The 25867-nt window shown below is 50.5% G+C and overlaps 8 protein-coding genes across 8 annotated transcripts; 4 read left to right on the top strand and 4 right to left on the bottom strand.

The window, feature by feature from the left end:
• Positions 1-82: 82 nt before the first annotated feature.
• NCS57_00528200 (MFS domain-containing protein) lies at positions 83-2152 on the top strand (the record flags this gene model as incomplete). The annotated part of the gene is made up of 11 exons (XM_053055213.1): positions 83-282; positions 330-383; positions 438-468; positions 520-589; positions 638-750; positions 799-1007; positions 1066-1174; positions 1225-1349; positions 1402-1829; positions 1882-1978; positions 2050-2152. 11 exons carry the CDS (start codon positions 83-85, stop codon positions 2150-2152), a joined length of 1539 nt encoding a protein of 512 aa, XP_052914168.1.
• Positions 2153-2724: 572 nt separating this feature from the next.
• NCS57_00528100 (uncharacterized protein) lies at positions 2725-5789 on the top strand (the record flags this gene model as incomplete). Its single annotated transcript, XM_053055212.1, has 5 exons — positions 2725-2752; positions 2812-3008; positions 3060-3228; positions 3288-3615; positions 3662-5789. The coding sequence occupies 5 exons, from the start codon at positions 2725-2727 to the stop codon at positions 5787-5789; spliced, it is 2850 nt and encodes a 949-aa protein (XP_052914167.1).
• Positions 5790-6615: 826 nt separating this feature from the next.
• On the top strand, positions 6616-10102 carry NCS57_00528000 (Dynamin-N domain-containing protein; the record flags this gene model as incomplete). Its single annotated transcript, XM_053055211.1, has 15 exons — positions 6616-7234; positions 7281-7333; positions 7380-7834; positions 7882-7937; positions 7982-8163; positions 8208-8416; positions 8466-8492; positions 8538-8916; positions 8962-9040; positions 9085-9143; positions 9191-9200; positions 9245-9448; positions 9493-9613; positions 9657-9748; positions 9798-10102. 15 exons carry the CDS (start codon positions 6616-6618, stop codon positions 10100-10102), a joined length of 2850 nt encoding a protein of 949 aa, XP_052914166.1.
• Positions 10103-10280: 178 nt separating this feature from the next.
• Positions 10281-11651, bottom strand: NCS57_00527900 (Cellulase domain-containing protein; the record flags this gene model as incomplete). Its single annotated transcript, XM_053055210.1, has 4 exons — positions 10281-10703; positions 10756-11025; positions 11076-11533; positions 11585-11651. 4 exons carry the CDS (start codon positions 11649-11651, stop codon positions 10281-10283), a joined length of 1218 nt encoding a protein of 405 aa, XP_052914165.1.
• Positions 11652-12506: 855 nt separating this feature from the next.
• NCS57_00527800 (Bifunctional cytochrome P450/NADPH--P450 reductase) lies at positions 12507-15893 on the bottom strand (the record flags this gene model as incomplete). Its single annotated transcript, XM_053055209.1, has 4 exons — positions 12507-13167; positions 13217-14796; positions 14843-15687; positions 15737-15893. 4 exons carry the CDS (start codon positions 15891-15893, stop codon positions 12507-12509), a joined length of 3243 nt encoding a protein of 1080 aa, XP_052914164.1.
• A 1028-nt stretch (positions 15894-16921) lies between these two features.
• On the top strand, positions 16922-18185 carry NCS57_00527700 (Meth-synt-2 domain-containing protein; the record flags this gene model as incomplete). The annotated part of the gene is made up of 2 exons (XM_053055208.1): positions 16922-17567; positions 17617-18185. 2 exons carry the CDS (start codon positions 16922-16924, stop codon positions 18183-18185), a joined length of 1215 nt encoding a protein of 404 aa, XP_052914163.1.
• A 2723-nt stretch (positions 18186-20908) lies between these two features.
• Positions 20909-22822, bottom strand: NCS57_00527600 (GH43-C2 domain-containing protein; the record flags this gene model as incomplete). The annotated part of the gene is made up of 5 exons (XM_053055207.1): positions 20909-21546; positions 21594-21776; positions 21826-22279; positions 22327-22431; positions 22481-22822. 5 exons carry the CDS (start codon positions 22820-22822, stop codon positions 20909-20911), a joined length of 1722 nt encoding a protein of 573 aa, XP_052914162.1.
• A 315-nt stretch (positions 22823-23137) lies between these two features.
• Positions 23138-24963, bottom strand: NCS57_00527500 (PepX-C domain-containing protein; the record flags this gene model as incomplete). The annotated part of the gene is made up of 3 exons (XM_053055206.1): positions 23138-24423; positions 24478-24601; positions 24652-24963. The coding sequence occupies 3 exons, from the start codon at positions 24961-24963 to the stop codon at positions 23138-23140; spliced, it is 1722 nt and encodes a 573-aa protein (XP_052914161.1).
• Between the last annotated feature and the right edge of the window lie 904 nt (positions 24964-25867).

Below are 25867 nucleotides of genomic sequence, written 5' to 3'. Positions count from 1 at the left end.
TGCAGGTATATCACCCAGATTCCCGGGTCAAGATGCATGCCACCGTCCAACGTTCCAAACACTCGGGTACACAGGGCTTACAATGGGCTCCCACACGGCATCTGACGATCCCGACGCAAAGGGTAACGGCCTTGTGCCGGTTGCACTTGATGTCCGCAACTCTGACCGAGACGACGCTTCCACAGAGGAGCACCGGCAATATGTCTTTGGGTTCAAGCTGCCTCGTTACTTCAACAAGGATGAGGATCGAAGGCTGGTTCGCAAGCTTGACATCTTTCTCATGTACGCACTTTCACGGTTCTGCAGGGGCTCCCTTCTAACCTTTACAGGTCTTACACTGCTCTCTCGTGTTTCATGCAGACCTTGGACAACACCAACATCGGGTAGGATCTTCTTGATGCCTCCCACATTCTTGAGCACTGACCTTTTCGTACCAGCAATGCCTACGTCTCTGGCATGCAAGAGGATGTAAGACCCACAGCTGAATGGGGGGTTCATCAATGCTAACCCATCTCGCAGCTGTCACTCTTTGGGAATGAGCTGAACTACTTCTCAACTACATTCAACTGTGGTATTATTGCGGGAGCAGGTCAGTGATTTCCACATGATCAAGTCTCTCAACTAACGAAGCCGACAGTGCCGCTGATGTTGCTTTCTACACGTGTCAGACCGTCCTTGCTCATGCCAACCTGCGAGCTTGCTTGGACCGTTCTTGTGATGGGTATTGCCGGAGCTAAGAATGCTGAAACAGTAGGCACCACTCTTCAATAGGACACTCTGAAGCTGATCTTTTTTCAGGTATATGGCTTGCGTTTTGCTATTGGTTTCTTCCAGGGAATCGCTTTTCCTGGTTTCGCTGCCCTCCTTGGCGCTTGGTATACCCCTTCGGAGCTCGGTAAGCGAATGGCTTTGTATGAAGTCTCTGCCCGAGTAGCCGGTATGTTCTCTGGTTACATCCAAGCGGGTCTCTACACCAACATGAATGGAAAGGGCATGGCGAGTTGGAGGTGAGTTCGATTACAGTTGCCAAGATCTCTTGGGCCTTGCTAATTGTGTTGTGTATAGGTGGCTATTTATCTTTGATGGAATAATCTCCTTTCCCATTGCCATTTGGGGCTTTTACGCTCTTCCCGATCAACCAAGGGATACCAGAGCAAAGTGGCTGAAGCCATCGGTGAGTCCCGTCTTCTCGCTTGATGGTCTCACTAGCTGATAATTTCCCAGGAAGTCGATCTGGCAATCGCGAGAATGGACCGTGTCGGCCGCCGACCAGTACAGAAGATCACTTGGGCGCGCTTCAAGGGTATTTGGACAACCTGGCATGTCTACCTCTTTGTGACTTGTTACTTGTGAGTGAACTCTCATTCCAGATTCGATGAGATGAGAATTAACGGGCTCTAGCCTCTATGGTGCCTTCTCCTGGGGAGATGGCTACTTCAACCTCTGGCTCCAGTACCTCGGCAAATACACCGTGCCTCAGATCAACAACATCCCGACTGCCGGACAAGGAGCTGCTCTGATAAACTCCATCATCAGTGGCATCATCTCGGACTGGCTGCAAAACCGTCCAGTGGTCATTGTCGCAAACATGTTGCTTTGTCTAGCCGGAAACGCCTTCGTCGCCGTATGGAAGGCTCCTGAGGCACTCAAGTTCATCGGATACATCTTCATCACGGCGGGCCTTCCTGCGCAGTCTCTGACAATCGCCTGGTTGAATGAAGTGTGCCAGGGTAACGGAACATTGCGTGGTCTAATCGTTTCTCTCGGCAATACCATGGTCTACGCCATTAATGCTTGGGCTCTGGTTCTACTCTTCCCTGCAGTAGATGGTGCGTTCACGATCCTTGCTCGAAACTCTGATCTTCTAACAACCGCATGTAGCGCCCCATTACAAGGTCGGATATCAGGTTTGCGCCGGAATGATAGGTCTGGCCATTGTCACCGTCTTTGCCATCTTATTCCAGATTAAGCGAGACATGTGAGTTTACCCATCTTTACGAAGCAATTTGTGATCTTGATACATGAAACGTGCTAACATTTCTTGTGCAGCAACAACGGAAAGGCTATTCGTAACGACGAGGGTCTTTTGGAGTTCAAAGCTTGGCCTGTTGAGGCTGAGACCCGACATGAGACTCAGGATTTGAGAGTCTAAGGACAAATTTGTTTCGCTGATAGGTGTGGAAGTTTGGGTGGTGGTAGACTTGGATCAAAGCGAGTTGGCACTGAATTTTTCTCTATCAATGGGAAGCAGACTGTAAACATATGCTTCTCTACTCGACATGCATATAGAGAGTATCCAACAAATGCCCACGAGATATTCAGCTCGCAGACTAAGAATTGTCTTCATTCAGCATGAAATGAGGATACGCCATCATCATCGTCGTCCTAGCTTCGCAAGGGATGTATAGAATTGTTAGTCGATCAACTTGTTCGCTTAAAGGTCCGAGAGATCGTTCCGTGACTGTGCGGAATAATGTCTTTGGAGTTCAAAAACTTGCCAGAAGCCGATGCCGGCATCCTATCGCAGATTCGCCATGGGGGCTAGTGAGCACATCATTCCGACGGATGGACTCTTGCGGATACAGGATCCCTCGCGTCTTGGCAAGGCCCCGCAGGTCATACCAGTTTCTCGGCTATTAATGTGCAGCAAGCTTGCAGGGTTGTTCGATTCTTGTTATGATTGATAGGAGATAACCTCACTCACCAAACTTGTTGTTCGTTACAATGCCTACAATCATCGGGGTAGACGTTGGTAAGCAGACCCGGGAAAAGCTATTGAACAAATGACGAGCTAATATCTCATCCTCCCAGGCGGCACCAACACGGATGCGGTGGCTATCGATCTGGTCTTGAGCGAAACAAGCCCAATTGAAAGCGTACTTGGCTCTGCAAAGATTCCTACAACTTCAGACACGAGCCATGGTATCAACGAATCTCTCAAAAGGGTGATTCACGGCCTTTCACAGGAGGCCAGAGACGACATTATCGCCGTCAATATCGGAACTACGGTTAGCCCTCTGTGCCATAGTCTTCTGAAGCTATTCACTCATTTTCTTTAGCATTTCATAAATGCTGTCATCGAAAAGGACTCCAGAAAACTGGCCAAGATTGCTGTTCTGCGTCTGAGCGGGCCATATGGCAGGGAGGTGCCTCCATTTGCAGGTCTTCCTGACGATCTGAGGGAGATTGTTGAAGGATACAGCGAGTCCTTACCCGGCGGCCTTGAGAGTAAGAGGTATTTCCTTCATCCATTTCCAATCCTTGCTGACTGCAGTTGCGCTCTCCAGTTGATGGCAGAGTCATTACGCCCCTTGATGAAGATGCTGTGAAAAGAGCAGCAGAAGAGATTCGGAAAGCAGGAATCAGAGATATTGCGATTATTGGGATTTACTCTCCGATAGACTCTGAACTGCACCAGGAAGCTAGGGTCGCTGAGATTCTTCGTTCTGTCCTGGGAGAAGACACCAACATTACTCTTTCACACAACGTGGCAGGCATTGGGTTCATTGAGAGAGAGAATGCCACCATCCTCAACGCAACCATATTACCTTTTGCACGCAAAACTCTCAGGCAGTTTCAGAGGTCGGTTCGAGATTTAAATCTCTCTGCAAATTTGTGAGTTCACCTTTTGACTACAGTACTACTGCTAACAAAAGAGCAGATTTCTCACCAAGAATGACGGCACCCTAATCAGTGCAGAAGATGCATCAGCTCTACCCGTTTCGACCTTCTTATCAGGTCCTACAAACTCGCTAACAGGAGCCGTCTTCCTCGCCAATATCCAAGACCGTCTCAACCAGGGCGCTCTGGTCCTCGACATTGGCGGAACGACATCCGATGTCTGTGCTGTAGAACCATCGGGCCTTCCACGCCCAGCAGCAGCATTCTCTCATCTAGCAGGGGTGAGGACAAACTTTGCTGTCTCCGATTTGCGCAGCATAGGTGTTGGAGGAGGCTCCGTCGTCCAACTGAACGAGTCCCAGAAGGTGACTGTTGGACCCCGTTCTGTGGGAAAAGACTTGACACGGCAGGCTCGAGTCTTCGGAGGTTCTACACTGACTACCACTGATATACTTGTTGCCAGCGGGCTTGAGGGTCTAGGTGACAGTTCACTGGTTTCCGATATCCCATCCTCAGTCGTTGGCCAAGTCAAAGACAAGATTAATCTTCTCCTGTCAACAGTGCTTGACGAAATGAAGACGACCGAAGCGGAAGTCCCAGTTATCCTAGTAGGAGGCGGCAGTATCCTCTGCTCCAACAAACTACAGGGCGTATCAGACATCATTCGGCCTCCCTTCGCCCAGGTCGCCAACGCTGTTGGGGCAGCAATGGCAAGAGTCTCGGGTGTCAGTGATGCCATTGTCCACATCTCTGATGACAAGTCGGAGGAAGAAGCCGTCAGACGAGTTCGAGAGCAAGCCATCTCTCAAGCTCGTCAAAATGGGGCAGACAACCCTGAGGTCGTGGAGGAGACTATCCTGCCGGTTCCCTACGTCAGCACCAGGTCTCTTCATATCAACGTTCGAGCTGTCGGTAGGCTTTCAACAACAGGATTCACGCCTAGCCAAACAATGCCCTCGTCGTTGGCCCAGGATACAGAGCAAGACGACAATGGCGACACGCTTGAAACCTCCACGTCGATAACAGAGCCATCTTTGAGTGCCGAGGGTAAATCACCGCCTTCCATATTCACCGCATCTTACCGCCCAAAGATTGTTCACGGCCGATGGACCCTATCTCAAATCGACCTCGACCTGATTGCAGAAGGTTGCGCCATCCTTGGTTGCGGCGGTGGAGGAGACGTCTACGCAAGCCACCTCAGCGTAAAGAAGCTATTTGCTGCTGGCGGCTCTGTGGATGTGATATCTCCCCAAAATTTGCCCGACGAAGGATTCATCCCGGCCGTTGCTGTCATGGGCTCTCCAAGCACCTTCTCAGAGCGACTGCCATCCGGCGAAGAGCTCAAAAACTCGGTCAACGCTGTGCTAAGATCACAAGGTCTTGGCCTTGATGACTTGACTGCGGTGATGAGTCTCGAAATTGGAGGCTCAAATGGCATGAGAGGGATACAAGCGGCGCTCTGGACAGGTAAACCTCTCATTGACGGCGATTTGATGGGTCGCGCGTATCCAAACCTATGGCAAGTTACCCCTAATAACGCGGGTATATCACTTGCACCTGCAGCTGCTTCAGACGGCAAGGGCAATACGGTAGTGCAAGTTCAATCGAACTCCAACCGAGACATTGAGGATGTGCTGCGCGCTGTGTGCGTCCAGATGGGACAGGCAGCAGGAATATCCCTTGGAGCATTAACAGGCCAGCAGGTGAAGCAAGTCGCCGTTCAGTCTTCAATCTCTCTTGCTTGGCGACTTGGCCGAGCTGTACAGCTAGCCAGAGCAGAGAAGCAAGACATTGTGGACAGCATCCTCGCTACTCATCCTGGAAGAAAGATCCTGAGTGGCAAAATCACCAGCGTGACGCGCCATGTTCGCGGAGCTTTCACAGAAGGCTCAGCCAAGATTGTCCCCTTCGACACAGAGGTGCCAACCGAAAATGAAATCAGAATCACATTCCAGAACGAGAATATCCAGGCGTTCCGAGTCAAAGACCAGGTCACCCTTGCCAGTGTGCCTGATCTCATCTGCTTGCTTGATGCTGAAGACGGCAGGGCACTTGGGACACAAGATTATCGATACGGGCTTCGAGTTCATGTTGTGGTCTTGGTTGGAAACTCGCAGTGGACAGAGGGAGAAGGTCTAAGGAATGGAGGGCCCGCAGCTTTTGGGTGAGTACATCATTCTCTCTTAGTGCATACCTTGAACTTGGATTGCTAACAGAACACCCAGGCTTGACATCGAGTATGTTCCCATAGCAAAAGCAAAAGCACCAGCATCGGTTATCCAAGATTATAGTTCTTGAGTGTCATGGTCGAGATGTCAGAAAAGGAGAACGTAGCTTACATATCAAGACTGCACAGAAATGAGACCAAGATGAATTCGGGAGACAATTATCACGGCCAACATTACTAAACAACTTGAAATCTCTGAACGCAGGATTCCAGGTCCCCCGGGCCCATGCTTGAACGTTTCGAGAAGGTGGTGTCCTGGGAATGGTGTGACCAGGTTGAATGGCCTCAGCTTTGCCCGGATGAGCCGGCAAAGGGGTAAAGGCTGCGACTTGAGCTACTCGAGCTTATCAGAGACAGATGCGCGCGCCAACATGCTCAAAATAGGCCGTGGCCTGAAACACAGAGGTCTAGAGCTGAAACTATCTTCAGAGCTAAGAGCCTTGTGCTGCCGTTTTTACACTTCTCATCAGCGAGCTGCAGACAGCTGAGACGGGGAAATGCCTCAGTTCTACCCGGACAGCATCTGTGATTGGCAAATGAGGCTTTTGGTCACATTCAGGGTCGCATCTAACCGCCCGGGTGTGGCGCAATACGGGCAGGACCAACAACCAACAACCAACAACAGTCTTGGCGTGAAGAGATTCCTCGGCTCCCCACACCCCAGAGTTGTTAAATAAAGCCAGGTGAAACTCGGACATTATCCATCACCTCACATACCTCTTTCATTCCTTCCTATTGCCGTTGAGATTGCCCAAGACCTTATCGAGATGGCTGATATCCCCATTGCTTCCACCGAGACTGAGTCTCTGCCGAATGGGGGTCCTTCAACCCCAAGAAGCTCTATCAGTAGGCTTCGTACCCCATCTGTCTCTATAACCCCTCCTCCCGCAATAAGGGCCCAAGCTACTCCTGTGAGATCCATGAATGGCTCATCCCAAGACGAAGTGGTCCGTGGCATGAATACCATGCGGCTTTCAGAGCAAAATGGTGTCGATAATCTCTCCGACGTGGCTGAGGCTGTCGATCGGGTCGCTAGAGGATCTGACAGTCGAGCTGTATCCCTCACCCCCGAGCCCACTTCCTCAAGAGCCGGGACCCCTCGACAAAGACGCCGCTCTCGCCGGTCAAGCTCAGTTGTCGATAGACTGCCCCACAATGTTCTCGATGAGGAGCTCCCACAGGACGCATTCCACTCTCCCGAGTTTCAACAGGCCTTTCGAGATGCCAAGCAACTCATGTCAACTGTCGAGGGCGTTTTGGGCAGTTCCTCGCTGCACAATAGTCCGGAGTCGACTATTCGGCGACTTCATACTGAGGCTGGCGAGCTAGCAAGGTTTGAATACCCATCGACTCGAACCGTGGGCTTTGTAGGGGACTCAGGTGTTGGTAAGTGAAGATCAACCCAATCGTAGCCTGTTGTTAACAGTTTCAGGCAAAAGCAGTTTGCTCAACTCACTCCTCGACGTGAAGGGCCTTGCCAGGACTGTAAGTGCATCCCTCTGATCTGGGCTCCAGATACTAATAAGAGCAGAGCAACAGTGGCGAGGCATGTACGTGTGTCGTGACAGAATTCCACTATCACAACCGCGACACTCTCGATATTGAAGTTAACCTCTTCACCATGGATGAACTCCGAGAACAACTCACGGGAATGCTCCAATCTTACCGGCACTACCATCTTCACAGCGACGAGATGGAGGATGCCGCCGAGAGACGGGACACGGAGGACAGCGCCAACCTCGCCAGAGACACCTTTAGAGCCATGTTTCGAGGTCGGCTGACTGATGAAGCTTTTCTCATCAACCGGCCAGAGCAAGATGTCCTCGAAACACTGTTTCAATGGGCTGCGAGGGGGAGACCTTCGGTTTTCATCACTAAGCAGTCTGGGCTTTCGCAGGATGCTTGTTCCAAAGCCTTGATGGAGCTAGCTTCGGAACCACCCTCGCGCAATCAACCTGCTCAATGGCCGTATATCCGAAGCACAAAGTTTGTCATCCATCTCCGGAGCATAATGGAGATAGCTGACGTGATAGGGTCTTTCTGAACGCACACATTCTCAGTCGAGGCTTGATTTTGGTCGACCTGCCAGGTATGCTCCTAATGATTGCGGAGATCATTGCTAATGGTTCCTAGGACTTCGAGATCTAAATTCGGCTCGTAGGACGATCACGGAGCGGTATCTTTTAACATGCAACGAGATCTTTGCCATCTGCAACATCGGCCGTGCCGTTACCGACGAAGGTGTCCACCAAGTGTTTGAGTTGGCCAGAAGAGCCCGCCTCTCAAACGTCGGCATTGTTTGCACTCGATCTGATGTAGGTACACTCTCACCGCCCGTGGCCGATGCTAATTATGATAGGACATTCTTGCCGAGGAAGCAATCAGGGACTGGAGAGGTCAACGAGCCAAGGCCATTAAAAAACTCATGGATGCCATCGCCACAGACGAAAGAGACGCCAACGAAGTTGAAGAAGATCTCTCCGACTATCAAGGAGTTTTAGATGATGACTTAACAGAAGAAGAAATGAAGGATCAAATGGAACTTTGGTCACGACAGAGAAACATCAGGTACTTGCAATTACAGCCGCGCTTTTGGTCCGAGACTGACATTGAATAGGGCTCGCAGGAAGAATCACGAGTTTGAGTAGGTCATCGGTCTGCATACTAGATTTTTCGCTAACTCTCCCAGGCTCAAGGAATACCTGGTTACAACTCGCAACTCGTTTGTGACGCAGGAGCTCAGGAGCAAATACAATGAGCGTGTTTCCACTGACGAAATCAAGATCTTTTGCGTCAGCAACAAAGACTATTGGGATAACAGAAATGAGCCCAAGGCCGATTCGGCACGATTTCTCCAGCTGAGTGGAATTCTGCAGGTTCGCAAGCACTGCATCTCCATCGTGGCAAACAGTCAACGACGCATTGCTACACGCTACATCAAGGACCAGATACCGGCATTTCTGGCACAAGTAGACTTGTGGGTTCAGTCTGGTGCAAGAACCGCTAGTGAAGAACGCCGTGAGGCGCTTTGCAGGAGGCTGGACGATGTGGAGAGACAACTGAGGAGGGTACGAAGGCCATGGTAGAGTCCGACTGTTACTAACATGCTGCAGGGCCTTACATCGAGTACAAGCGTCGTTAACCGTGTAGCCCACTCGTTCAATCAGGACTTTGCGGCACACATATACGGACGTGAGTTTAAGCCTCTATTAGTAGGCCAACAGCTAACGGATAAGGTCGACAAATCCCTTCATGGAGCGAGTCGGCAAAGGGTGCTGGGAGGGCATGGGAGGGGGTAAGTTAACATTTCAATGGCACCGACAAACTACTGACCATCTCCAGTGGCATCATTGTGAGCTTCCATAAAGAGTATTTCTTCCATTACTAACAACCTAGCGACATATTCTGCCTTTTGCCGCCAGTATGGAGCTCATTGCACCGACGCTGCTGGATGGCACAACTGGAACGAGGAGCTCATTGAAGGAATGGTCCACGATGTAAAGGACCCGTGGCAGGACCTGTGCAACAGTCTTCAGCAACGACAAACCAGCCTCGTTCAGGGAGTTGACACGATGCTGGATGCAGCATCCGAGCGTTTCGGTAGGTGAACCACCCGTTAAAAAGTATGTGGCTAATGGGCGTAGAAACCGAACTGGATGAAGATTATGATGCTGTTGCACCATTGATGGAAGCCTTATTCAGACGACAACAGCTTCTTATCGACTCTATTGAGCGAATCAACGAACAGTTTGACAAAGATCTAGGGTCTGTTATCTTGAACTTAAAGATGCCGTGGCTGACCAGATAGACTCCTTCGGATTGACTCACTCACTGGTGTTAGAAGCTCCAACATTGGAAGAGCAATGGAGTCTTCATACATAAGATGCAACCAAGAATACGGTATGCCTCCTGAGTCTCACAGCACACATCATACTAACACCATCTCTAGGAAAAGGAAGCGACGGACGAAGAAAGTTCATTATGTCGTGTGCCTTCTCCAGCCAGGACCTCTTTACCAACTTGATGAGAGAGTTTAGAGACTCTTTCCGCGCCAAGGCCGAAGAATCTCAAGAAGCAATACGTGAGGCTGCTCTGAGGTATCTGGATGTTGTGCAGGAGACTTTTGATCTTGTGCGTAGTGAGAATGTGGCGCGAGAGAGCGAGCAGGATCCTGACTTCAGACTGAGGGTTGAGGAAGTTGCGAGCACGGGGAAGGATACTATTCGGAGGGTTCTAAGAGTTATTGGTGTTTGATGGCTGCCACTCTTTAGTCTCGAGTATCTGTTTGTTGCTGTCCGTGATTTTAGCTGCGTCGAGTTTGTCTATATAAATTGCTAAAGGGTTCTGGTAACAAGTATGCCTCTCCTGAGTCCTAACAACATTGCATCTGTATGTAAATCTCGTATTCTACTCCAAGCATCCTCATCTTGCATCAGTATCTGGAACATGGACTAATACTAGCGGCTTGCCCAGCATCCTTTGGAATAACACCCGCAGCAACGGCAGACTTGTAACACCACCGCCAATCAACCTTGCCATCACACTTCCAAGACCAAAAGAACCATCCATCCGACTTTTCAAATGACTCTACCTGCGCAGCCCAATAATGTTTGTACCAAGTCTCTTGTCCATCGACCTTGAATTCGTCCGTGTTCTTGAGAGTGCTGTTGACGGAGAGAGACCACTCGCCGACAAACACGTTCTTGCCCATGAAGTCGTCACAGGCTGTTTCAATGTATGATTTCTTGTTGCCGGCGATGCGATTGTCGAAGCTGAGGTAGCGATGCGCGTCGAAGAAGATGAGGTCGCTCTCGGGGAGGTATTCTCGAGGGTCTCCTGCACCCCATGACTTGCCCTGCAAAACGACAATTAGTAGGAATCATTCATGGTGTGGTTAGAAAACATACCATGAACTGAATGTGAAGACGGTCAGACTCAGCGATGTCCAGGTAACCCTCCATAGCCTGGATACGGTGGAAGGCCTTGGGGTAGAAATTCTTTCTCATGTCGGTAGCCTCAGCCTTCCACTTTCCAGAACGAACAGGCTCGTTCATTACCTCGAGCATGCCAACCGTGGTATAGTTGCCGTTGGTGTGAATTCGCTTCGTCATCCATTCGAGGAATCTAGCAGCTCGCTCATAGTTCTCGGGTGTGTAGAATCCGGGGTTCTTCAGAGCCTGTGGTATATTAGTCTGAATATGGTACCTTGAGAACGATGGGGACTCACATGACCAGTAAACTGCTCGCTCGGAGATTGCGACCCCGGAGCACCATGAAGATCGATAATAACATAAAGACCATGGTCTTTACACCATCCAACGATACGATCAAGATGCCAAATACCACCTCGTGGATAATACTCATCCTCCTTGATAATATCCTCATACATCCAGAACCCAACCGGGATACGGACAGCGTTCAAGCCGAGACTTGCAATCTGCTTGATATCATCCTCAGTCGTCCACGTTTCCCAATGTTTCTTAAAGGCCTTATCGGCAGCAGCCTGGCCGATACCCTCAACGCAAGTCCACTCGTCGTTGTAAGGACCGCAGTTCATCTTCTTCCATGACTCTTCAGCCATCCAGCGCTCGATGATGAATTGAGAACCGAGGTTGACACCTCGAATCTTGTCAGAGCCCAGCAGCCATCGTTCGGACAACTTCTCTCCGTTGTGGTATGCGGCTCCTGCGGCTTGTTAGAACCTTCGACCCCATTGGGGAATGCGAGAAAACTAACTCCTTGATTGGGGAGTCCAAGCATTTGCCGCTGCAAGGAACAGGCAGAACGCAAGCTTGGCAAGCATCTTCTTAATGATATCAAGGTTTATAATCAAGAAAGGATTTGTCAAGCCCGAACCTGCAGGCAGAGTAGAATATAAAGTGCAGTGCAGTAAAGAAGGAGGATGAAACCAGAGATTAGATATATCAGTTCAGACAAAGTTCAAACCCTCATCATTTTGATATGGAATGACCCCGGAACGAGCCCGCGAGACAATTCCGCGTTTGACAGCTCACTTCATTTCATTCCGCACTGAATAAACGCTCCGGATCCTGCATGCCAGTTTCAACGGCGGCGTCTGTGCACCTTGAAACGGGAGATCGTCATCCGTACTCCGCAAATAAGACCACAAAGTTCCCACATTTTCGAGCTCTAGATTACTGTTGGTTCGAGCCTTCAAGGATTGGAATTATGAAGGGTGCGGCTGATGGTTTCCATGTATCCCTGCGCATCTTATCGACGTTTCCCAGAGACGGGCATACTGGCCAGTGGCTGGTGAACATGGTCGGATTTCTCGGCTTCGGAGCTGTCACATTCAAATTAGTGCGGAATAGCGGAATGGGTGGTTTCACATATATGATCCTACAGGTTGACGGCCGTCGCTGCGAAATGAATAGACACGTCACAATGCATAGCATCGAGATCGGACTGTGCCATTGGAAGAGATGCAGCAATGTACCGTATATGCGGTGAGTGAGGTTTTGGAAACGCGAGGAGACATCAAATGATGGAGAGAGAACTGTCTTCTGGCTCAGCTATCCTATCAAGGACCGGGCTATAACTATATCAAGAAATACAATATGAAAACGTGATGCTAAATAACACAAGGAGCGAGGGTATCCTATGCTGCCAACAAAACACTGCTCATACAAACCCCGTTTTAGGTAAAAACATCAGTAGCAAACCTCTGGTTCCGAACCTCCTCAACAAACATCCTAGCCTCCTTCTCGCTCATATCGTTGAGTTCCTGCAACAACCCAACACACGCCTCTTCAACCGCCTTGCCCATATCACGACTACCGCAAACGTACAGCTTTGCTCCCCGGTCCCATAGCTCAGCAACTTCATGCTTTTCCTTCACCATTCGGTGTTGGACGTACTTGCAGTTTTTTGTCTCCTCTGAAGTCTCGCGTGAGTAGGCTCTCTTTACTACCACAGCACCTTGCTTCTCCCACGCGTCAAACTCCTCGCGGTATAAATCGTCTGTCTTTCCACGACAACCGAAGAATAGCAACGCGGGTGCCAGCTTTCTTCCAGCAGCCATTTGCTGAGCTCGCTCTTCAACGAAAGCACGGAACGGTCCAACTCCAGCGCCAGCGGAGACACAGATGATGGGAGTGGTCTCGGGTGTGAGAGGAAGATGGAAGGCGACGTGTGAGGGACGAATGGCAACGTGAACGAGATCGTTGGTGCTGAGATTGGAAAGATAGTTGGTCGCTACCCCGATGTGACGTCCTTGGCCGGAGAGTGAGGGCTCGTCGAGGATGGAATAGGTTACTGAGACGTGATGGGGGCTCTTCAAGGGTGAAGAGGCGATGGAGCTAGAAGATGTCAGTAGTCATTCTAAACATGGATAAGAACGGAACTTACTATTGACGAATTCTCATTGGCGGCAGCATAGTCAAGAACGGAGCCAGAGGAAGTTCAATCTTGGGGAATCGCTCAAGAAGATCCATGACAGAGACACGCTTCTTGGTGACCTCCTCTTGCAACTTGTCACCAGCGAGATCCTGAAGACTCCGCTTAGTCTCAGCATCCAAAGTGTACTCTGCCAAGGACAAGATGTTCCTCTTGGTAGCCGGCTGTGCTAGCTCAACATAGGCGCTGAGAACGTTCCAAGCAGAAGTCGGTAGGCTCATGGGAAGAGCCACTCTCTTTTCTCCCTCGATGGTAAGCACGGCATCCCACGAGAGCTTGAAGTGCCTGAACACGCGAGAAACGGTTTCTCGGGGGTTGATGGGCAGAATGCAGAGGTAATCACCGGCCCGATAAGACACCTCGCTGGGGAGTGCAATCTCGAAATGTTTCTTGAGAGGAACCCCTGGGCCACTCAGGTCTCTGGTAGCTGTGACGATTGCTTCGTTGACATCTTGGCGAAGTGTCGAACTGCGAGGCATGGAGACACAAACAGACAAGTCTGTCTGTGGCATCGCAATCTTGGGTTCCGAATCAGGACCCTCCTCCTGCAGAGCAGGCCAGAGGACGTTATCCTCCCAAGTCTCAAAGTCTGTAAACGGATCCCTATCCGACGTATCCGTGAGACCAATCTCAGCAACTCGCTTAGCTCCACGTTCCTGAAGCTCAGTGTTGACAAGCTTCGGGACCTTGTGGAAAGTCGCAGACCACTCTCGATGTCCAACTCCAAACACAGCATAAGACACCTTGTCAAGAGGTGTACCTTCAAGGTTCTTAAGCCAGGAGACAAAGTGCGCTGCGTTGTCTGGGGGCTGGCCTTCGTAGGAGGATGTGATGATGACGACGGGTTGGTTGGTGGGCAGGTTCTCCTTGGCGACGTCGAGGGATTCGATGCATGATGCGGTGAAGCCGTGGGAGGCGGCATCAGCTGCGAGACGCTGGGCGAGGGACTCACATGTACCACTATTGGAGCCGTAGAAGATGCTGATTCTCTTCCCATCAGACTCTGAAACCTCGTGCTTTTCGTCCTTAGCTACGCCATTCGTCGTAGCCGTCGGTTCAGCCGTCGTCCCACGAAGTTTGTGTTCCAAATCCAAAGGCGACATCCCATGCCTCAACGAAGCCCTGATATAAAAATCCTTCGGCTTAACCGTAAGTGTCTCCGCGATCCTCAGATTATACCCCGGATCATCCATCGAAAAGTTGAAATTCTGCAACAGAAGCGCAACAGCAAGTAACATCTCCTGCCACGCAAACGGCCGACCGATGCACGCTCGAACACCATTGCCAAAGGGCTTCCAGCAGTTTGGATGTTCTTTTTGGAGACGCTCAAAGTTTTCGTCGAGCATGCGTTCGGGGCGGAAGAGGTGTGCGTCTTCGCCAAAGACTCGGGGGTCGAGATGGGCGACTGTTAGGAAGGGGCTGAGGACATCGCCTTTTGCGATTGGGTACTTGTAGTCGAGGAGGGTGTCTTTGAGGGCTTCCATTGCGACGCCGGGGATGGGGGAGCAGACACGGAGTGTTTCGCGAAGGGCCTGCAAGAAGTTAGTTGGAGCTGGAAACAGGTTGAAAGCTGCTCACAGCCGGGATATATCTCAGCTTAAAGATCTTTTCAACGGTTATAGGCTCCTTTCCCATAATGTCATCCACCTCCTTCTGAGCCTTTTGGTAGCAATCCGGGTTCTTGAGCAACGAGTAAAACAAGAACGACAACGTGCCGGACGTCGTTTCATGACCAGCAACCAAGAATGTAATGAGGTTATCAGTAATACTGACATCGTTCATCTTCTTCCCCGTCTTGGGATCAACACCGTTCATCATGGCCGCCAAAAGGTCCTTCTTCTTGCTGTCGAGATTGGCTCTTCGAGCTGACACGACTTCGTCTGCGACCTCCCGCATCATCTTGATGTCTTGAAAGTACTTTTTCGTTATGGCGCGGTAGAACACCTTGGCCACAGAAGGACGCTGAAACCTCTTCCCAGACTCAGTGAGAACATCGCCCATGCTGCTGATAAAAGGATGTGCCGTGTCGCGATAGAAGGAATTAAACCGAAAGTCCATACTGCAAAGCGCAATAGTATCAAACGCCAACCGCGTAAAATCATCAGCAGCAAGGATAGCCTGCGAAGGACCATGTCTCGCCCACTTGAGAGCCAACTGCGTCGCGATATCGTACATCTCGTCAAACATGCCCCTGATGTTCACAGGACCGAAAGCAGGCATCAGGACGCGGTGGGCGATGCCCCAGTTCTCCTCGCTGAGCTTTGCTGTGAAGAGTCCGTCGTTGGCGAGGTTTCGGACTTCCCAGAGTTCGTTGTTGATGGACTTTTGGAATCGTGATTCGTCGCAGACTTCGTTGACGAGTTTGTTTGAGCCGAGCAGGATGTATGACTTTCCCTCGGGAAAGCGTAATCTGTAGATGTCGCCTATTGAAGTCAGTTGTAAGTTTAAAGCATGAGTAGCTTGAATAGTCACCATAGATCTCGTGGAGCCGGGTGAGATCTTGCAATGAATCCTCTGATTTGAACTCGGCAATGTGTCCAAGCCAGGGAAGCGCTGGCGGCTCGGGGATCGGAGTGATATTGCTATCGCCATTTCTAGCTTTGGATTTCCGTCGAAGTAGAGACGGCATGATGATTTTGTGACAAAAAAGCGCCAGTGTTACTGTACAATGCTGTGAAGCAAGTCCGTCTTTAGATGGGTGAGATTTATATCATAGTGGATAATCAGGAGTAAGCAGACCACGAAGGGGAGCACCTCTTTATATCCCCATTTCATCTTACAATTAGATAAAAAAAAAATCTCCGACTCGTATCCTCTAACGATTCCCTGCAGATGATCTACCCGACGGACACCTCCCGTGCGGGTATGCAACTGTTCCCGACCCGGAGTCATGAGATCCGGTCGTTTCGGGGCTCCGCGGACGACCGGCCGGCGAGACCATGTCATGCCCGCGGGGGCCGGTCTACCACTTAAAAAAAGTATTTATTCCATGGCCATGGCCACGGTTACGCGAATCGTATTGAGGCGTCTTCCGGTGCTGGATTGTATTGGTTGGTGAGATGAACAGCGCGCAATGACGCCAGTTGCAGTACGTAGAGGGGAGGGAGTGTCTCACGCACCATGCGAGGTAAGCAGTGACGGAGCACGAAACTTATGTCAGTATGAGGACGTCAAGGTTCTCATTTGAGGTGTATTAAGTCGAGGCCTTTTCCGTGGCTTGCACCATCGTTTTTAACTTGTCTTTTTCTCACCCAATGCCTCATCAGCCATGGTCAACTCACCAGCTCCCTCTCCAAAGTGCTTACTCTCAAGTCAGTCATCTGCAGGCATCCTTCAGGATGACATCCATCTCACTCAACGCTACGACGTTGTAGACCTCGGCCAATTGCCCTTCCTAGCATTTACCCCTCCCACATCACGCACCCAACCTTCCAAGATGAACGCGCACGCGGATCAATTGCCGTCCAACAGGATCCTCCTCAGTCAGATCTCGGTCATCTCTGACCCCGCCATTGGTGAGCCCCGCATGGGCTCATGGGCAACGGCCCCTCTTCTTGGTGGATGATCTTTTGGCGAGCATTCCGTTGACGGAGCTTGAATTTTTTACTCTGCAATCAACGCACGCGACATCTTGAGATTCACGTCTAGATAAGCATAATGGCCGCTCCCAAACCTTTCCGCGCTGAGCACATGGGCTCCCTCCTACGTCCTCAGCGTCTTCTAGACGTTAGAGAGCAGATCCGCGAGAAGGGCGTCTCCCCGGAGGACGCCGGTCTCGCCGAGGTCGAGACAGCCGCTGTCAAGGACGTGGTCAAGCTGCAGCAGGACCTTGGCTTCAAGGCCGTCACCAGCGGAGAGTTCACCCGCACGCGCTTCTGGGGCCTCATGTGGGATGAGTTTGTCGGCACCAAGCAGCTGCAGGACGCTGAGGCGAGCCTGTTCCGTCTGTACCATCCCGACGTGGTGAGCCTGATTGAGAAGGATCGCCAGGTCATGCCCGGCGAATCTGTCATTGCTGGAAGCAAGCTCTCTCACGACCCTGAAAAGTCTGTTTCCAACGTGCATGAGCTGCGTCTCATTCAGCAGTTTGTGCCCAAGGAGGATTGGCCTGCCATCAAGCTCACCCTGATCACGCCTGCTTGGTTCCATATGCGATACAAGCAGGGCAAGGCTTACACACCAGAGGTGTATGCCAACGATGAAGAGTACTTCAAGGATGTTGCCAAGGTGTACCAGGCCGAGCTGGACCTGCTGTACAAGGCGGGCCTCCGCAACGTTCAATTCGACGACCCCGGCATGGCCTGTAAGTGAAGGCCTCATTCTTCAGAAACCCATCACTGACGGTGTCTCAGACTTCTGCAGCCAAAAGTTCCGCGACGGCTGGGCTGCCGACTCCGACAACATCGGCACCGTCGACGACCTTCTGGACGCCTATATCAAGCTCTACAACGACTGTCTCTCTAAGCTGCCATCCGACATGCACACCGGCATTCACCTCTGCCGAGGCAACTTTATCGGCGGCCGTCACTTCGCCGAGGGTAAGTACGACATCATCGCCGAGAAGCTGTTCCGCGATCTCAACGTCAACACCTTCTACCTCGAGTACGACACTGAGCGCGCTGGAGGCTTCGAGCCCCTTCAGCACCTCCCGACCAACAAGCACGTTGTCGTCGGTGTGATCAGCACAAAGTTGCCCCAGCTGGAGGATAAGGAGGAGATGAAGAAGCGTGTTCTGAGCGCTGCGGATTGGGTCGCCAAGGGTACGGGTGAGACTCAGAAGGAAGCTCTGAAGAGGATTGCTGTGAGCCCTCAGTGTGGATTCAGCACCCATGAGAGTGGGTATCCTCTGAACGAGGAGGAGGAGAGGAAGAAGCTTGCTTTGGTTAGGGAGATTGCCGATGAGATCTGGGGAGAGCCTTGAGGTTGGTTGACGGTTGGACATGTACATATCACGATCATTACGACCAATGGGGAGCACGCACTTGCCAACAACACTCAATGAATTCACACTTAGAGGATCACGTGATGGACCCAACAGCAACCTGATTTCGACTGCACTGCAATTTTAACCCGCCCCGGGTGCTTGAACAGGCTGCGTCAATCCTCTCATCCGCCCCAAACTACCACCAAGATATACCACAAATTCAACACTTCACTCCAACAAAAGCCAACCCAACTACTCGCCTAATGGGTAGAGGAGTAATCGAGACTAGGAGAGGTGACGGCAGTCAAAACAGGCTCGATTTTCTTTCGACGTGGCAGTCGGCACGACGCATTGGCTTGTTCACAGCAATTTTAGCCGGCCCCCAGCACTTGGGCAGGCCGTGTGAATCCTCTCATCCTCCACCTCAAACTACCAACACAATTCTACGGTAGCACCTTAGGAGCGCTCTGGCAAGAAGTATAAATAACCCAAGACCTAGCCGAGAGCCAACACCAAGGGAGTCCAAATTAACATCTAAACAGCGTACGAGGACGCGCATAGTAGCACTCCAACAGAAGCAAGCGGAGTCTGACTTCGACAGTAGCCAAAGAGACCTATAACGGCAGCACATGGCCACTACCTTAGATAATAGCTTATAATAGCTACTATCAAGGGAAGCTTATAAGGCCAATGGTGCCGCATACGTGTGCCACCGTAATCTTTCGGCCAGTTATTACGACAAATGGAATTCCTTGTTTAAGCTGCAGTTTGCAAGTGATGCACTGCAATTTTAACCTGCTCTGAGCTGTTCTCCTCCCGATCGCATGATTCGAGTAAGTGCCTTGGTTCTGTGCCCATCAATTAGATTCCCACGGATCCACAGTTCAACGAGGTGAGCCCGCTCTCGTCTGGTCGAGCCGGTGAATGGTGTGGACAATCATGTGCGGATTGATATACCGAGTCAGGTAGCTTGAACACCACGGGGTATCGTAACCAGTGGGGGTAATGGATACCAAATGCCTCGATTGGCACAGTCGAAACGGGATGCTTCACCTTCCATTCTCCAAGGCGATACCTTCAATCTGTCGGTTTTCGTCTCCCGGTTACGTCAATCCTTTCATCTCCGCCCCAAGCAGGTAGGTAAGATACAACAAACTCAGCACTTCCCTCCAATAGAAGCTGATCAACTACCCGGTTGCCAACGCCCACCTTCTTCCAGTTAATCAGTACAACCAATGGGGTTCGCCGTGAAAAAAATGAGGCCCCCCCTTGGCTTGCACAGCCTCGATGGGGGCCAACTGCACTGCAATTTTAACCCGCCCCGAAGGAGGTTCCTTCTCTCCCAGGTGGCTGGACTCTCTCCCGCCGGGAGTTGAACCCGGGAAAAAAAGAAAAATCCCGGCTTCTTCTTTAATGTTTAGTCAAGATGATAAACTGTACAATGAGCTCTTCCAACAGGGCATCTCGCATCCCGGATACCGATATCCGTGTAAACTGTAGGTAGAAGAATAGCAACCATAGTTAATGAAAGTCAATGATTCCACATCAGATGCGAGTTGATTGCCATGAGATGATGCTTGCCGATATTGGTAGTAAAAAAAGCACAGCACCAAAGACAAGGTTGAGTAGAGGGCGATTGTCAGTCTTAGATAGACCCTCGACAAAGCTAGTTACTCTTGCACTGTGCTGCTTCAAGTAGGTACCTAGGTACCTGAAGCTTAGGGCGTCGAGTACGACGGGAGAAATCTTCAGAGTTGCGATGCTAGTTTTTACAATGCCCCTCTTCTCGATAGAGCTCCAGATAGGCGCCCTGTTGCAACAGGGTTCTTAAGTCGTGTGCCGATGTGAAGTCGCTTGGAATCTGGGTGCCGGGTGCCAAGGGAGGATGATGATGAATTATAGCGGGAAGATGCACGGTTTAAATATTGGATGCAGCTGGGAGAGGAAAAGAGGAGAATGTAAACAAAGTCCGTCGTTGATGTCAATCTTTGTGATGGGCAAGGGGAAAACAGAGGAGCCTAGTGCCTGACACTGCCAAAGCCGCAGACTAGGTTTGGGCATTTATTGCCAACGCTTGGGCAAGGCACCAGGCTTCTCGCTGTAGGCATCTGTGGTAAGCCAAAACTCAATACTGTGAAGAACTATCCGTGGCCTCCCATCTATCAAATTTCCCAAAGATAGACTCTTGGGGTATATGAGCTCCAAACTGAGCTACTCCATCACAGCCCCACTACACCAAGTGTTCAACACTTGGGCATCTTCCGTAGTATAGTGGTCAGTATGCAAGCTTGTCACGCTTGAGACCCGGGTTCAATTCCCGGCGGGAGAGATCCAGCCACCTGTGTCACACAGGGTTTTCTTTTTTTCCTTTCTCGATGAGAGAAGAGACCCTTCTTTTTGTGTGCAAGCCGACACACCGACCGGGGCGATGACCAGCTCAGTGCACATGGATGGTACTTGATTCCGCTGTTGCCCCATTTTTCGTTCCTGCCGAAATCCCCATTCAGGGTAGATATCACTCACTGCCAAACCTTCAAGTCGACTCAACTCCTCTATGTTACAACTGTATCTCGGAATATTATTCACATCTAAAATAGAGTCATAAAGCAGCTAGCCAAATGTCAAAAATTTCTCGATGATTGACTCTACTGGCCGACAATTCGGGACCTTGTTGATTTAGCCCAAATGTCTGCCAAGAACGTTTAACTCGACTCGTCACTTCATGCATCAACCTCAGTGATGCTGATATTCGTAAAATCAGCTGGTTCAAGCACCGGCTGCCCCTTCCCAAACGAGTAGACGCCAAACATGACCCCTGTGAAGCAACCCCCGACGGGCGGCGCGACAGTTAGCGTCTCGACCGGGGCGAGTATCGCACCTATTACCTCCTTTCTACCAGACTCTGTCTCTATGGCAGAAAGAGAGTAGTCTATGGGACGAGCCTCGATCATGAACTGGATTTGGGTCGAGCCAAGATCATGGCTCGAGGTGGAAACCTGGTTGAGAGTCAGCCATGGAGAAGTGACAGGAGAAAAATTGACGCCGACCTTCACATTACCAGCCTCACCGCTTGGCTCTCTAAATGTGAGCCTTGGTACAATATTGCCATTCTCATCTTGATGTGCCACGATTCCTACTGTGGCATATGAGTACTGGCTCCACCAAAGCACTATCCCGGCCTCGTAGCCCCGAACAGTAGGGTTAAACTCCATCGTTGCACTGAAAGTCTGGTTGTAGGAGGTTTGCTTCCTGAGAAGCATGGCAGGACCCTCGGGACTAGATAGGTCGAAGCAGTTTCCGTAGAGCCTAAGGCAGCCAGGTTTCTCTGTCAAGCTGTAACACTGCTTGAGTGGTGTATCTACCCCTTGTCAGCTGGAGCTAGAATGGAGATTGCAGGGCACGTACTCTTCTGGTACCATCCCAGCTCGAGAATATCGCGGGAAAGATCTGCCTCCCATTTTTGATTTGTGGGACCCGTAGCTGAGCTTAGCAAGCCCCTTCCCTTAGTCTCGAGGGTGATATTGTTTCCGTCATTAAAGACGGGCCAATCATCCTCCCACTCAACCTTCACAAGGAATGTCTCGCGTCCTATCAATGTCAGTACGTAATTTCGGTTCAATAGAGAAAGTGCAAATACCCAGCTGTGGTTCAAGATAGCTCCCCTTCTCCTTGACTGGTCTCACGCCCAAAAACACAGCCCACCAATACCCATCACCATCTTCAAAGACATCAGCATGGCCAGTTCTCTGCACTTCCTCATCTGGCTTATTATACCACAGTGCCTTTCCCTGACCCTCCCAAGGGCCATAAGGACCATCTTGACTGCGGAAAACCCACTCCTGATGACCAACCTCTGTACCACCCTCGGCAGTAAAGAGATAGTAGTAATCACCACGCTTGATAATGTGGGAACCCTCTGCGATGCCGAATGTGGACTCTCGGATAGGTTTAGGCGCTGTAAGAGTCCTCCCAGTTGTAATGTCTATTTCCGAAATGTGAATGGCAAAGTCCTTTTGCTTAGAGTCGGGTGATCGCCACGCCAGTCGCATGGTTGTAGACAGAAAGACTCTGCCATTATCGTCCCAGAACAGCTAGGAACATTAAGTACAGAAAATCCATTTCAATGCAAACCACTTACATCTTGGTCGAATCCCGGATTGTCAAAGTAGACTGGGTCAGACCAGGCATTTTCGTCCCAGATGTTGTCGGTCCAGACATAGAAGCCACGGGGAAAGATGCGTTCCTTGGACGTGTTAGCTCGCCTGTTGAACTGTACTAATCATGGCTCTTACATCGGAAGTAGGTCTATATCGTTGAAATACGCCATTCGCAAGATACCATCTCTTTTCATCAGGTCGATACCTCAGGGTGCTCGCCCAACTCCCCGCACCAGGTTCCACAGTGCGCATCTCGATCTGACTGCGTCGCGTAAGAGCATGACCGATTAGTTTCCAGTCGATCAAGTTGGTAGATGTGTAAATAGCGCATCCAGGAAAGAACTCGAATGTCGACGTGCTAAGGAAGAAGGTCGTGGGATCCGAGCCAGAAGCGGGCACGACGCAGATGGTGGGATCGGGGTTGAATCCCCTAATGACAGGGTTCGTAAAGGTTACGGCGGATGCGTCAGTAGCCATGATTGATGCCAGAAGAGTAGTCAAAGTCAATGATTAAAGAAAGTGGCTGATGCTGAGGAGTTGGTCGCCCCATGGTTATAAGTCGTCCTCGGCGGATGTTGGCCGATCCCGCTCCGGCGTATGTCCGTTGCATTTTTCCATCAATCAGAAGCCCAGGTTTTCACGCTACTCAGCTCATCTCGAGGCTTTCAGCCTATTTCCTCGATGACGGAGGGGTAATCACCGATAAGTGTATGTTATTGTGAAGAAGAGAATGGATTTTCTGTAAAGATCTCTGCAAAATATCGCCAGAATTCGGAAACAGAAGTAGTCAAGTCAAGCCCGGTGCACTCGAGGAAGAACAAGCTTCCCATGTGAGAAAATAACATTCCTACCACCAAACCTTTCCTCAGTCCTATCACCACCTTCGTGTCTCATGGCCGGTATAACCGACTTGCTGTTCACAGAGCCAATCTCAAGCTGCAAGCTTTGTCCTTGGTCGAACAAAAATGCTGCTGGAAACAACGGCACTGTTATGGTATACTTCTTCCCAGGGACCACGTCTGACTTGGGAACAGGGGGCTGACTGATGACTTTGTCCCTCGTAAAGTCTGTCTCGATTTCTTTACGGTGCGAGAGGCGGAAGTAGCCTCTAGCAAAGCTGTCCATTGGCTCACCGTGGTTTCCGACGAGGATAATAGGCTGTCTATCCGCTGTGAGTGCTCGCAGGTAGATAAAAAGGTCCAGATCTTGAGCCTCGGTGACCACCTCTAGTTCCAAATAAGGCGACCCCAAGATTTCAAATGAGTCCGCAAATGGATAATCCAAGGTAAACTCGATGTTGTCTCTCAAGCCTTGATAGTCAAAAGCCATTTTCAGTTCCTTGGGCTCCACCAAGCTCAATGTCTTGTTGGGGTTGAGATAGAATGTCACATCTTCGGAGTCCGGGGGTGGAAATCTTTGTTCGCTCTCTCGGTAAAAGGTTGAAGTGCCGTGATGCTGAATCAGTCGGATCTTAGGGACATCCATCATCCCATTGTCCGCCTTGGCGAAGAGAAAATAATCCAGGAACTGCCTCTGCCGTCTAATGTGTTCGGGATCGTAAAAAGCTGCGAGGTGATTTCCCGTGTGCATTTCCAGCCATTTAAACTTGGATGATGCCCCGTTATAGGCTCGAATATTTCCCGGGAGGTGGAGCTCAGGGTCCGTCCAGTTTCCGGCGAGATATATCGGAACTTCAATGCCAGACAGTTTCCGCACTCTACCTAGAACATCCCAGACGCCCTCTGTAGGATACTCTGTGTTCAAGCATACCCCAGGAAAGTCCACTCTGTTTTTCACCAACGCTTCTTCCGAAAGAATCCCACCATCTCGGCCGGCTTGTTGAGGTACGACAATGTTGTTATACCAGTGAGACTGGAAGTTGTGACTGTATATCCCAGCTCGTCGAGAAGATTGATACATGTTGCACTGAGCTTCATAGGACACGACGCACGTCAGATGAGGCGGCTTCTGCATCGCAGCCCAATACCCGACCATACCGTAGTAGCTAATCCCTGAGAATGCCACTTTGCCGGTGGACCAGCTTTGCGTGCCTGCCCACTCGACAACGTCGTAGAGATCTAGCAAGTTTAGGAACTTTCTTGTACTTCAACTGATGAGGATAAGCATTTTACCTTGCCCTTCGGCATCGTCTTGTATAACAAGTGAGCGTTCCAGCCCGAATGGGTCAAGCTTTCCTTGGCTTCCGCCAATCCCTCGCGCATCGACACGCAACAAAGCATAGCCAAAGTCTTTCGTCTGTTTGATGTTAGTTGCATTTTCTCTGTCATAATTCTTCAATCTCTTACCCAGATCAGGGGATCGCATAGCTCGAAACACGCATCAGGACCCAGGGGCTTGATGTGCTTGTACATCTCGGCATAAATAGGGGTCTGAGGCAGCCCAAAGACAGACGCATGCGTATCTTTTCCATACGGTCCAAGACTGCAGAGTACCGGGGTCTTTTGTCCATACTTGCTCGTTGAGAAGGGCAAGAATAAGTCTGCACATAGTTCGACGCCATCGCGCATAGGAATAAAGAGGTTTTTGATGCGGGTGTATCCCTCGACGTCAGTCTCGCTCCGAGTATACCCAGCGCTCGAATTGACAGAGGAGTCCATTTTCAAGAGGTGAATTTTTCTTTGGAATGGTTCTAGATAGAGAAACAGCGGGCTACGAGGTGGCTTCGAGGCTCGAGCTTGGGGTATTTATGTAACGTCTTCGGCAGCGGAATCTTGTACGTGTCCGAGCATACAGGCTACCTTGCAACAATTTTCTCCTTGCTCATTCCTCGATCATCTATTGGTTTCCTAGATCCCAGCTGATACCTGAACTCGAGACTCCTCACGGCACTTTACTCGGCTCTTGATGCGGGGTTTGGGGTTTCAGATACTGGTTGGGATAGCTTCAGCTAGCCCAGAGGATGAACCTTATTATTAAATAGTTACCAATCGTGTTAGCTGCAGAACCCATCATATTGCTAGTGGATGCTAGAACCGAGGTTTGGCGGCTTGCTGAGGTGATCCCGAAAATCCTGCTTAGACTCAAACAAACCGGAATGGTATTCCGAGCCCTGTAGTGTTCGGCATGTAGGTGGGATGAATTGAGCCTACCTGCCGCCAGACCTGAAAATCCTGGGCAGTCTGATAGTTCTGCCTTCCACACCCGCTCAAGGTCCCCCCCTGGATCACCATCATGGAATACCCCAGTTGAATCCTCCAACGCGTCATAATACCTGCTGACGGCAGCAATCACACATCCTCCATATACTCTCATTGGCTGTCACATTTCCCCGTGAGCTGATCATCGTGGGGAGGAAACCCCTTTTAGGAAGTCCGGAGCCGAGACCTCAGTGTTGACCGAGCTAGGAGGGGTTATCGACTAATAGGCTTACAAGACGAAGAAATCGCTCGAGGAATAGTATGACGGTCATCACAATCTCCCATACTTATGTCTAGGCATAGGGAGGCCGAGGCCGGATTCAAGTGCTCGGCGACATTCATGACCGTTACACTCTATTATCAT

Source organism: Fusarium keratoplasticum, chromosome 4, assembly GCF_025433545.1.
Source record: "Fusarium keratoplasticum isolate Fu6.1 chromosome 4, whole genome shotgun sequence".
In the NCBI taxonomy this organism is placed as follows: Eukaryota; Fungi; Ascomycota; class Sordariomycetes; order Hypocreales; family Nectriaceae; genus Fusarium; species Fusarium keratoplasticum.
The sequence above is the reverse complement of the archived record's forward strand: the minus strand, read 5'-3'. Positions and strand labels throughout refer to the sequence as shown.